Below are 12,982 nucleotides of genomic sequence, written 5' to 3' on the forward strand. Positions count from 1 at the left end.
CTAGATAAGTGCTCTTCCTCAGCTATCCCCCAAAAGGCAATGGATCTTCTATTGTTTGTGATCTATTTTGGGAAACTAGCATGCTTCTTTCTTCAAGCTGGGCATTTCTCCAAAGGGGCCACAGGCTTCTCTGGCCTAGCGAAGGTCCTGACAAGGGACAAGTCGTAACCAGAATTCAAACCCTTTCTTTGTGTTCTTCCCTCTTCTCTCACAGCCTTTCCTTTCTCTGAAGCGACATGGGAGGACTGGGGGATAGCTCAAGTGCTCCCTATCGTACGAGAGGCCTGGTATTCCATGCCAACAAGGAAAAGGGCTGGAGCGGTGCTGAGGGTGGCACCGTCTACTGTGGCTGTCACGGTAGGGCAGTGAAGTTTTCTGGGATGCCGTTCTAAAATTACATTTGGGTGTAGCTATGTGACACCACCTGCAGGGTCAAGTGGCGTCCTGCTCTAAAGATGCAATTGAGGAATTAAGAGTAGAAAAAACTGCTGCACCACTTTTATGCCAGGAGATGGAATGTTGACAAGGACGTTAAACAAACCAATGAGCCCAAGTAGAGTGTTACCCAAAACAAATGCAGAGTTGAAAGCTATCTGGATTCATGGTTCCATTAACTTATGTTACAAGGAAAGGTGTACTGTTGCGGCTATGATGACTTCCGGATTGCCATTTCTGCCTGAAGTTCCATCTGAGGTCAGCAAGCCCAAATCTCACACTATCTCTACCATGCCCAGTGTGTTCCTCATCAGCCTTAGCTACCGCTTACATTCTCTCCTTCCTCCTTCCACCCCAACCCCACCCGCAACTGTTAACACCAGCTCTTCAACGTGTTGACCATCTTCCTATTGCGGCCCCTAGCTCCATCCTAGTGCCTCCAAGCTGATCTTCCTGCACTAACCTCCAGTGCATCCTGTCTGTGGCCTAGGGGCATTTCCTACCATCTGGCTCCATTCAGTTATGCCACTAACCAACTGGCTGGGTCCCTGGACACCATCCCTTCACCCTTCTGGACCTCACTTTCCTGTATAAAAAGGACAGGGCTAGGCTGAGGCTGTAGCTTAGTGTGCAGCACCTACCTGTAACACGAATGTCAAATGGTCTTATTAATAAAAACAAACACAGAGCTAGGTATTGGGGTGAATACTGAAAGATCAGAGAAGCAGAACAAGCCACAGCTAACCTCATCTTGCCAACTTCTCAGCTGATCCTGTTTCCTCAGACTGGAAGCCTCTGAGTCCTCATCCGAATGGATCTCAGCTGAACTGCTGTTCAAAAGCCAATAAACCTTAAAAAGCCTCTAGTTCCTGGTTTTCATGCCTTATATACCTTTCTGCTTTCTGCCATCACTTCCTGGGATTAAAGGTGTGTGCCACCATGCCTGGCTCAGTTTCCAGTGTGGCCTTGAAATCACAGAGATCCAGATGGATCTCTGCCTCCAGAATGCTAGGATTAAAGGTGCGTGTGCCACCATTTTCTGGCCTCTATGTCTATCTAGTGGCTGTTCTGTTCTATGACCCCAGGTAAGTTTACTAGGGTGCACAATATACTGGGGGACACAATATATCACCACACCTACCTAGCATACGTGCAGCCCTGGGATTGGTTCCCAGCACCATAATTTAAAAAGAAGGTGGGGGGGGGTTAGGGTTGGGCCAGGCAATCTCCAAACTGCGTTTCACTTCAGGATTCCTATTTCTATGGGAGCACAAAACCAGAATAAACTGTTATGCTGTCTTCTCAACAGCAGATGGCACTCTTAACTAATGATTTCATTTCTGTCAGCCTTTGAAGTCTCTAATAGTATTATCAAGCAAAACATCCAAAACTTTAGCTGCCCTGGATTATAGAGCCCAAGTAGTTAACCCTGATTTCTGTACTGTTAAGTGTTCTTTTCATCTAGATTCATCCAATCATGCAGCAAATACTGAGAGAACACAACTACCCTGGGTATTTATTGTCAACTTGCCACAAGCTAGAGTCATTTGAGAAGAGGGAACCTAAATTGAGAAAATGCCCCACCACACTGGCCTATAGGCAAGCCTGTGGAACATTTTCTCGGTTGAATCTTGATAGAGGAAGGCCCAGCTCACTGTGGGTGCTGCCACAACTAAGGCGGTGGTCCTGGGAATTGTAAGAACTTGGGCCCACCAATGCCTCCCTCCTAAGTGGATGGGGCTTCATACTCTGGTTTATATAAATCCATGAGCTAAGATAGCTTAAGGTAATGAATCTCCTACTTTACCATAGGTACAAGGCCATGGCAGGCTTAAAAGCGCTTTTATTCTCATCCCTCTAGCAGTGGGCCTGGGGGGTCAGAGGAATAGCATCTTTAGAAATACACCGCAATGATCTGTCTAACCAGGCTATAAAGGACAGGGAACACATAAGTGAAGCAGTAAGAACAACATAGGACCAAGTAGATTCCCTTGCAGAAGCCATCTTCCAGAGGAGGTCTAAATCTACCAACAGCAGAGAAGGGAGGGTTCTTAAACAAAGACTGCTGCTGCTGTGCTAATAAATTAGGAGCAGGCAGAGATGTAACGGTTAAACAGCTAAAGGCAACAGCCGGAAAAAGAAAAGCACTAAAAACACTCCTCGGACTCCTGGAATCAGAAATTTCGGCTGATGCCTTTAGCATGGTCATTCTGAGTCTGTCATTTGAACCCTACACTCTATCTGCTCCAGTTCATTCGATCCTGTATAGGAGCTATAAAGTTACAAATGGTGTTGACTTCTTAGTCCCCCCTACTTAGTAACACAGCAGATGGACCCTGGATGATTGGGCTCCTGATGAAGCAGAATTATAAAATTGGAGCCTTATATGAAATTAATCACCTCCAAAGGGAAGGGGTGAAGGAAAGAAGATAGAAAGCTTTAATATTAATTATGAGGTTACATTGGAATAAGAAACTACCTCTGATCTGAGACAACAGAGCGAACACTGAACTGCTGGCTTCTGCTTTGTGAACCTGCTTGCCCATTCTTATTTTCTGGAAAGGGTGACATCTGCTCATCTCCCTTAGGAAGTGACCAACACCAACATCTGCTTAGACAGCAAGTCCTGTTTGCTAAAGATAAAGCTGTCTTAAGTAAAACCTTGCAAATTTCAGCTTCTGTAAAACTTGATTAGCTGGGGTGGGGTTAGGAGTTTTCTCCTTTGGGGTGGAGACAAAAAGATAATGGTCACAGATCATGACAAGACCTAATCTTATATAAACCATGAAATATTTCTGATGGGGATAGGCATCTTTAAGCAATAGCTACAGGATACAGCTGTGTGCTAATAAAATAAGTCTTTCTTTTATCACTGAGTGCTGAGAACTTCCTGTTGGGGAAGACTGATGTTCCCAACCTCTCTACAATCTCAGTGCTGGGAATCCAGAGACAAGAGGACCCTGGGGTAGAGAGCAACTTAAGAAGACACATGATGTTGACCTCTGGTCCTCATGCACACACACACACATACACAAATACATGTTTTGAAAATTAGATCTGGGAGCTGGGCAGTGGTGGTGCTCGCCTTTAATCCCAGCACTTGGGAGGCAGAGGCAGGTGGATCTCTTGTGAGTTCCAGGCTAGCCTAGTCTACAGAGTGAGTTCCAGGACAGCCAGAGCTGCACAGAGAAACCCTGTCTCAAAAAAAAAAAATTAGATCTGGGCATGACTATAATCTCAACACTCAGGGGGCAGAGGTACCAGGACTGTTACAAATTTGAGGCCAGTCAAGACTAGTTAATGAATTCCAGGCCAACCAGAGTTACATAGCAAGACTTAGTGGTAAAAAAGACCCAAAAAATGGGACTAAAGACATGGCTCAATGGTTAAAAGCACATACTGGTCATTCAAAGGACCCCAGTTCAGTTCCTAGCACCCATGTTGGGTTGTTCACAACCATCTATAACTACAGCTCTAAGGGGATCTGATACTGCTGTCCTTTTGAGACAGTTACACACATGTACATATACTTTAAAAATATTTTTAGGGGGCTGGAGACATGGCTCAGCAGTTAAGATCACTGGCTGCTCTTCCAGAGGTCCTGAGTTCAATTCCCAGCAACTACATGGTGGCTCACAACCATCTGTAATAAGATCTGGTGCCCTCTTTGGCCTGCAGGCAGAACATTATGTACATAATAAAATTTAAAAAAAAGAAAACCCTTCCTCACTACTACTACTACTACTACTACTATTACTACTACTACTACTAACAACAATAATAATAATAATAATAATAATAATAATAATAAAAATTTTAGCCAGGCAGTGATGGTGCACACCTTTAATCTCAGCACTCAGAGGGCAGAGGCAGGCTGAAGTCTGTGAATTCAAGGCCAGCTTGTTTTACAGATCAAGTTCCAGGACAGCCAAAGGCTACAAAAGAAACCATGTCTCGAAAACCAAAATGATAACTATTAAAAAGAAAAGAAAACTGCAAGTGTGGAGAATAAGTATATACAAAGCACACTAGATATGGCAGAGATGGTGAGCAACACAGAAAGGGAACAGACTGAAAGTGGGTTCAAATAACCAGCAAGTGTCTAGAACTGCAGCAAAGGCCTAGACCCCCAGCACTTGAGAGGGAGAGGCAAAAGGATCAGGAGTTCAAGGCCATTCTTGACTATCTAGTAAGTGTGAGGCTAGCCTGGGCTACTTGAGACTCTGTCTCAAAAAGGTGAATGAAACTAACCAGGTAGAAGTGGGTAAGGATGACAGTGCAATATTATCAGAGCCCCTCCTAGGAAGTGTGCACATTTAGGATGGCTTCCTTACTTCAAAACATTGTCGGAACCTATTCCTGCAGGCAACAAGGAGCCTTTCAAAGTTTTTGTTTGTTTTGTTTTGTGCATGCGTGCAGGTGGTGGTATCAAAAGATAACTTTCACAGCCAAGTGGTGGTGGTGGTGCACACATTTAATCCCAACACTAGGGAGGCAGAGGCAGGTGGATCTCTGAGTTTGAGCCCAGCCTGGGCTACAGAGGGAGTTCCAGGATAACCAAGGCTACACAGAAAAATCTTGTCTGGGGTGGGCAGGGGAGAGACAGCCTCCAGGTGGCAATCCCCTCCTTCCACCATGGGTTGTGGGCTCCTGCTCAGGGTGTCAGGCTGGTGTGGCAAGCACTTTTACTTGCTGAGCTATCTCACTGGTCCACCCTGAAGGATTTGAACTAGGACTGAGAAAGAACAAACCTGAGGCTTGACTGACCATTGCCACCTGACCTCTGTTGCTACTTCATAGAAAACTCCAGCAGCTTCCAGTCACGCCCTCTCTGATCCCTTGTCTCTCTCTTGCTCTCACAGGCCCTTCACACACAAGAGCCAGAGAGATTCTTAACCCATAAATCATCTATGATACTCTAATACTCTAAAAACATGTCCCACAGTATCTCAATGGTTAGGGTAAAATTCAGAGTCCTTACCAAGGTCCTCAGGACCAAGCACAAGCTAGCCCCTGCCCTCCTTTAAGACAGAGCACAAGAACCACTGGTGTATAGAAAGGTAAGAAACTGCCGGGCGGTGGTGGTGGTGGTGGCGGCGGCGGCGGCGGCGGCGGCGGCGGCGGCGGCGGCGGCGGCGGCGGCGGCGGCGGCGGCGGCGGCGGCGGCGCACGCCTTTAATCCCAGCACTTGGGAGGCAGAGCCAGGTGGATCTCTGCGAGTTCAAGGCCAGCCTGGGCTACCGAGTGAGTTCCAGGAAAGGCGCAAAGCTACACAGAGAAACCCTGTCTCGAAAAACCAAAAAAAAAAAAAAAAAAGAAAGAAAGGTAAGAAACTTTGTTTCATTCCCACTGAGTGCCCATGAGTCAGGGCCTGTTCTCAGCAATTGGGAGCTAGCAGAGAATAAAAACAAATTTCTGTCCTCACTGAGCTTTGCATGTAGTGACAGCAGTAAATTACTGGGGAATGTAAGCAGCAAAATCATGCTGCAACTCAGAAGCACAGCACCAGGTATGGGTGGTGAGCGGACAAAGAAAGAAGGTGTAAGTGAGTAGAGTCTGTCCAGTGGCTAAGAGCAGTGTCCAGAACAGAACCAACGTGGTGCCAAAGGCCCAGAGCTGTGGGTGGCATTGAGGATGTACAGCAGAGGCCCTCTGCCTCCTTGAGCCTGGCATGGGGAATTAAGAGTCAGTCTCTGGCCTCATCCCAGTAGGAAACTAAGCCCAACTACCAGTGTTTGAATAAGGGAGCTGTTTTAAGTGTCTCCCACTGTGCTTGGGTCCCTTGAAGGAACAGTGTGCCTTTGCTATTCAGCAGAAGATAAGACCGAAGATAAGGCTCACTGGTGCCTATCACCTCCTCTCTTGTATAGCTAAGGTACACTTGTGAGTCTCCATTCAGTAAGAAGGTAATTGGCTCTGGCCCAGAGCACAGTGAGAAGCTGTGATGTGCCCACTTTGGTTGGCCCCGAATCTGACTATGGACCTCTATGCTTTCTCTCACTCCCTGACTAGCAATGCAAAGAACGCAGCGGGCAGCTGAGGCCGTAAGGGTGGCTGGCCACTAGTGGAGAGATGTATAACAAGGCCCTTTCAACACACACAATAGATCACAAGGTAAGAACACACAACTCTGCCCAGGGCCGTGGCACACACCTTTTATTCCAGCACTCTGAAGGCAGAGGCAAGAAGTTCTCTAAGGCTGTCTACAGAGCATGGATGGAGTTCCAGGACAAGCAGAGCTAAACAGAGAAATCCTATCTCAAAAACCCAAAAGATAATACAACTCTGTTGTACCAAGTGGAAAATTTTAGAGTGCAAAGAGGCTATGATATACATTGGTTAATACAGGCATGTTACATGTTTATGAAAATGAGGGGGCTGAAGAGATGGCTCAGAGGTTAAGAACACTGGCTGTTCTTCCAGAGGTCCTGAGTTCAATTTCCAGCAACCACATGGTGGCTCACAACCATCTGTAATGAGATCTGGCTCCCTCTTCTGGCCTGCAGGGATGCATGCAGACAGAACATTGTATACATAATAAATAAATTTTAAAAAAAGAAAAAAGAAAATGAGACTGCCTTAAGCAGAAGTAACTTCGCAGCCAGATATGGCAACGCATACCTGCAACAGCTCTTGAGAAGCAGAGGAAAGAGGACTGTGAACTCAAGTCCAGCCTGAATTACATGCTAGTGAGCTACTCACAAGACCCCATCTCAGAAAACAAAAAGGAGGACTGGTGAGAGGCTTCAATGGGAAAGTTCCTGACAGCAAGCCTGATGACCTGGATTTCATCCTCAGGACCCACATGGTGGAAGGAAAGTACCATAAGTTGCCCTCCCCCTCCCCCTCCCCCCCTCCTCCCTCCCTCCCTCCCGCTCTCTCTCTCTCTCTCTTACACACATACACACAAACAATGTAAGACACATTTTTTTCTTTTCTTTTTTTTTTTTTAACATTTATTTATTATGTATACAGTGTTCTGCCTGCATGTATATCTGTAGGTCAGAAGAGGGCACCAGATCTCATTATAGATGGTTGTGAGCCACGGTGTGGTTGCTGGAAATTGAACTCATGACCTCTGGAAGAGCAGTCAGTGCTCTTAACCATTGAGCCAACTCTCCAGCCCAAAGACACATTTTTTTAAGCAGTCTATCTATAGTCTTTGCATTTGGTAAATCTTTCTGTGCTGACAGACAATTTTACCACCAATTATGAAACCCGAACAGATTAGATTTCAGCGCTATAACGAAGGTCCCCCAGGGAGTCCCTCTTCATAAAGAAGCTACACTGGAGGCTATACCTACCTTTCCATCATATATTCCAGGTTGGTCAGCCTTGCCTCTCCTGCAGAGACAATGTGGACAGCGTAGGAGCTAAGGGAGCGATGGACAAAGCCTCGGGAATGTAGGTATATCAAGGCATCAGCGATCTGGAGCAGTAAGTGCACAATCACTTCCATGTGCAACACTGGGAACTGGGACCTCTGCAAGCAAGAGAGAAAGTTCCAAAAACAAAAGAAAAGACCTCCTGGTGTCATTTCCAAAGTCTTCATTTGGTCCTCACACTTCCCGGTATTCTCATTTAGCAGAGGGGGAGCCTAAATGCCAGTGAGGTTAAGTGACTGATCTGTAGTTCCACTGATCCAGGCCCCTGGCTGCAAACCTCAGCTCCTTTCCTACAGGTAAGCTGCTTTCTAGCTTAACAAATTAGAACAAAGTACTCTAAACTTGGTATCTGCATTCCAGCTTAACGTGGGGAAACTGTCAGGGAGGGGCGGTCCCTTCACTCGCACCAGTAAATCTGCCCTGGCACCTCCCTATCCAATTCTGGGGCTGGGAGAACCTGGAAGCTTAAAGGACTCTACAAGTTGCAGAGAATCTACAAGTTGCAATAGCCCTATCAGATGAAGAAGAGAGACTCATGGGGGGGGGGCGTCTCTCTTTACTCCCAGCCATGGTATTTACTTTCATTTTTTTACGTGCATTGGTGTTTTGCCATGGGTGTCCGGTCCCCTGGAACTGGAGCTACAGACAGTTGTGAGCTGCCATGTGGGTGCTGGGAATTGAACCCAGGTCCTCTGGAAGAGCAGTCAGTGCTTTTAACCACTGAGCCATCTCTCCAGCCCCTCAGCCATGGTATTTAGAATAAGGTCACAGAGAAAGAACTCCTGGAAGCCATATCCCAGCCCAAAGAACACTCAGCCACCAGATCTGTCAATCATGGAGATACTCCTCCATCCCAAGGAAATCTGAGAGGTGAGAAGAAAAGAGTAACAAACCAGGACAGAGCACAAATAAAATGTGAACCTGTGGCCAATGGCTCGGCTAGAATTGCATCAATATATTTCTGGCTCTGTTGAGCTACTATAGGGCTGATAAGAAAGCAAGACTTGAGAAGCCAGAAATTGTGGTACAAATCTGCAATCCCAGCACTTAGGAGGTTGAGCTGTGGGAAGGTCATGAGTTTGAGGCTGGTCGGGGTTACATAGTTAAGCCTGTCTCACTACAAAACAAAACAAGGCCAAGCAGATGGCTCAGCAGGTAAAGCAGTTGTGATGTAAGTCTGAGGACCTGCTTTTATTACTTAGAACCCACATAAAGGGGGAAGGGGGAACCAAGTCCACAAAGTTATCCTCTGACCTCCACACATACAACTGTGCCATGTTATGTACCCACACCCCAAAAATTTGTTTAATGAAAGAAGGAAAAGAAGGAAGACTATTGTATCAGGACCAGTGAGATGGCTCAGAGGTAAAGGTGCTTGCTGCCAAGCCTGGTGACCTGAGTTCAATCCCTGGAACCCTCCGTGGAAGGAAAACACTCTTTCCAACAAGTTGTCTTCTGACCTACACAGGCATGGGGTGGTACACAGACAGACAAGACATACAAATCAATCAACTGATCAATCAATGTAAAAGAATTAAATCCCATTAGTTCCAACATGTGCTTATCAGTCTTATCTGGCATGTTACACCATATGCAATCCATGAAAAGGATTTACAGATCTATCTTCTAAATGAGAACTCTGCAGAGACGGCACGGAAGAGGGCAGGGAGAAGAGTGAGAGCAACTGGGGAAATCTACAGAAAGACCACTTACTCGTTCATGGAGGACACTAAACAGTGTGCCGACTGTGATACGCTCGTAAACCAGGCGAATTTTCTTGAGGTCCTGGGACAAACATACAGCCATCAGCTGCAGCAGGTTGGGGTGCCGTAGGTTGCTACACAAGATTAAAAGCTTCATAAGGGACAGGGCATATGAGAGTATGATGAAAACGCAGGAGATAGTCTTTCTTTGATGTCATTTGAACCCATTCTAAACAAATCCCATTCATAAGGGACAGGGCATATGAGAGCATGATGAAAACGCAGGTGACAGTCTTTTATGTCATCTGAACCCATTCTAAACAAATCCCATTCACAGCCAGGCACGGAGGCACAACGTATAATCTCAGCACTTGGGAGGGGAAGGCAGGAGACGGTCAAGCTCAAGGTCACCCTCTACTACATAGTGAGCTCAAGTCCAGTCTGGGATACATGAGATCTTGTCTCAAAAACAAGTAACATACAGAAAAACGAAAGCCAACAAAATACAATTTATATACAGCATTTTTGTTAGAAAATAAAATGAGTTCTGGAAGGGGAGACATCTATTGGAAGAAGCTGAAGGTTTAAGAGTTATCAGTGGCAATAATAACAATGTTGTCAAAACCTACAAAACAAGATACTCTGGGTGCTGGCTAGTCTTATGTCAGCTTGAAATACAAACTAGAGTTATCTGGAAAGAGGAACCTCAATTGAGAAGATGCCTCCGTAAGATCTGGCTGTAAGGTAGATCTTAATTAGTGACTGATGGCGGTTGGGGGCAGCAGCCCATTGTGGGTAGTTCCTTCCCTGGGCTGGTGGTCCTGGATTCTATAAGAAAGCGGCTGGAAAAAAAAAGAAAAAGAAAAAAAAGAAAGCAGACTGAGCAAGCCAAGTGAAGCAAGCTAGTAGCAGTATTCCTCCATGGCTTCTGCATCAGCTCCTGCCCAGCTTGAGGTCCTGTCCTGACTTCCTTCAACGATGAACAGCTATACGGAAGTGTAAGCTAAATAAACCCTTTCCTCCTCAGCTTGCTTTTTGGTCATTGTTTTTTGCCACAGCAATAGAAATCCTAATTGAGACACCCTGCATAAGCTGCATACATCATCTCAGACATGCACCCTCCTACTTACTTTAGAAATGTAATAACCAAGCCAGGCAGTGGTGGTGAACACCTTTAATCCCAGCACTAGGGAGGCAGAGGCAGGTGGATCTCTGTGAGTTTGAGGCCAGTCTGGTCTACAGATCTATTCTAGGACAGCCAGGGTGACTACACAAAGCCTGTCTCAAAAAACAAGCAACAACAACAAAAGGAAATGTAGTAATCAATTAAGAGTTAGGGATATAGCTCAGTGGTAGAGTACTTCTAGAAAGGAGGTAGCCAGCCGGGCAGTGGTGGCACACGCCTGTAATCCCAGGACTTAGAGGGCAGGGCAGAGGCTGGTGGATCTCGAGGCCAGCCTGGTCTACAGAGTGAGTTCTAGAGGAAAAAAAAAAAGGAGGTAGCTAATGTCAAGGTAATGTGTCCAAAGTCACATACCTATTCAGCCTCATGTCAAAGCATACACCATGCCTATCTACCTGTCTTTTCAGATTGTGTGGGTCATTCAGGCTAGCTTCTTCAAAAACAAGGGTTTCACCTATCTAGAAACACCTTCTGCAGGGCTAAGTGGAATAATCCAGTGTCTGACTCACCAAGACCTAAATGACAGAACTCTAGAACTTTAGGAAGCCTTTGGAACTGAGACTCAGTAGTGGAGGTGTGGTTCTCAGACATCTGATCTCACAGACTGCTATGCTCTGTGAAAGCAGGACAGTCATTTGCTCTCCTGGTGGGTACAGTGTCCCAAATGGAGCAGGTCTCAGGGGCCACAGTAGAAAAACCAGATGGTCCTGGAGCCTGTTCATCCAAAGACATAACTTATGGGACAGTTGACACTTGAGCCCCTTACCGTCACAATCCACACTCTTCATACTATTCATTAATCCCTCTTTCTCTTTATATGCAATTTTTTGTTGTTTTTTCAAGACAGGGTTTCTCTGTATTATGGCCCTGGCTGTCCTGGAACTCACTCTGTAGACCAGGCTGGCCTCAAACTCAGAGACCCTCCTGCCTCTGCTTCCTGAATGCTAGGATTAAAGGCATGCGCCACCACCACCCAGCCCTGTAGTGGGTCTTGTTCTTGGTTCTCCTTCTTACCTGCTGTGCTCCTGCTCAGCTATCAACAAGTCGGCCAACCTCAGCCTGCTACAGTGAGGACGGGTAGGGAGGTTCAGTTCTTTCACTGTGACTCGGCTCCTGTTCCACACTAGGCTAAAAGGTGTGGAGAGAGTGCAAGGAGGGGTTGAGCGGCCACTGCTTCCGTGAACCAGTCTTCCTTCCCACAGACCCAGACCACAGAATCTCTACTGTCCCTTAAGCTGGCTGGATCCTCCCTCCTACCACCTCCCAGGGTCTAAAGCACCCTGGAGAATTAGGTGGGGCAAAAGTCACAGAAGGACTCAAGGGAAGAGAGTAATTTCCTAAGGTTAGACAGTGGTGACAGCAGTGTGGCAAATGGAGAGGGCGGCTGTGACCAGAGAATAGAGCACAGGTAAGAGGCCATCAGGACAGACAGTAGCAACAGTGGTGGAGCGGAGGAGTGGCCTGACAACACATTCACAGCGTGGGTAGAAACACAAGGGGGCAAGGGGCCTTGTGAGGCCTCCAGAGGCTTTTCACATGTGTGTTCCTTTAAGGAGGAAAGAAGCATCCAGGTTCTAAAAGCCAGGGCAGCTCTTCTGACCCTGCAAAGACTAGGTCTCTGAGGAGTGAACACATCCAAGAGGTTTCTGTCATCTCCAAATCCTATTACTGCCACGATCCCTGGATTTGGCTGGTGAGAGCCACAGCCCATTCCAGAGGCAAGATAATCCCCATCTTGCTGCCTCTAATTCTTTAGAAAGCAGAAAGATTAGCATACTGAAATTCGAACCTTTTCAGAGCAGCTGTTCTCTGGATAGAGGCTATTTGGTAATGTCTATAGACAGTCTGCTTGTCACAACTGAGGGGGGCATGAACAGCTGCTAAGGGTACCCAAATGGGCAGAGAGCAGGCACATTCCTGAACATCTTACAATGCACAAGTCTGACCACAACAAAGAATCAGCCGGCCAAAAATGCACACAGTGAGAAACCCTAACTTAAACACATGTGAGTTTATCAATTCACAGGAAGCCACTCTTCCCAGGGCACACTGGCCAGCTCCCACTTACTTGGTCATGACCATGTAGGGGCCACTGAAGAAAGAAAAGGTAGGCTCATCATCAGCTTGAATCACTTCCTTTTCTCCAATTACTGGAAGAGATCCTGGATAAGTGAGCTGCATCCCTGGAGTGAGATAAAACTGAAACCAAGGAACAGCTTTAAATTGCGAGGGAAGAAACTGGGAAAGCAAAATACCCGCAGAGTCTTGTCACTTTG

General features: G+C 46.4%; 1 protein-coding gene across 1 annotated transcript in view; it reads right to left on the reverse strand.

Annotated features, from left to right (window-relative positions):
* Tex14 (testis expressed 14, intercellular bridge forming factor) overlaps positions 1–12,982 on the reverse strand; it is a 111,325-nt gene that overhangs the window by 50,468 nt on the left and 47,875 nt on the right. Inside the window, exons 6-9 of the mRNA XM_052758470.1 lie at positions 12,775–12,905; positions 11,721–11,834; positions 9,534–9,657; positions 7,740–7,918 (exon numbers count right to left, since the gene is read on the reverse strand). Coding sequence (XP_052614430.1) covers positions 7,740–7,918; positions 9,534–9,657; positions 11,721–11,834; positions 12,775–12,905 — 548 coding nt within the window. The remainder of the gene's footprint in view (positions 1–7,739; positions 7,919–9,533; positions 9,658–11,720; positions 11,835–12,774; positions 12,906–12,982) is intronic.

The sequence above is a fragment of the Peromyscus californicus genome, unplaced genomic scaffold, assembly GCF_007827085.1.
Source record: "Peromyscus californicus insignis strain IS unplaced genomic scaffold, ASM782708v3 Scaffold_3__1_contigs__length_106647218, whole genome shotgun sequence".
Lineage (NCBI taxonomy): Eukaryota > Metazoa > Chordata > Mammalia > Rodentia > Cricetidae > Peromyscus > Peromyscus californicus.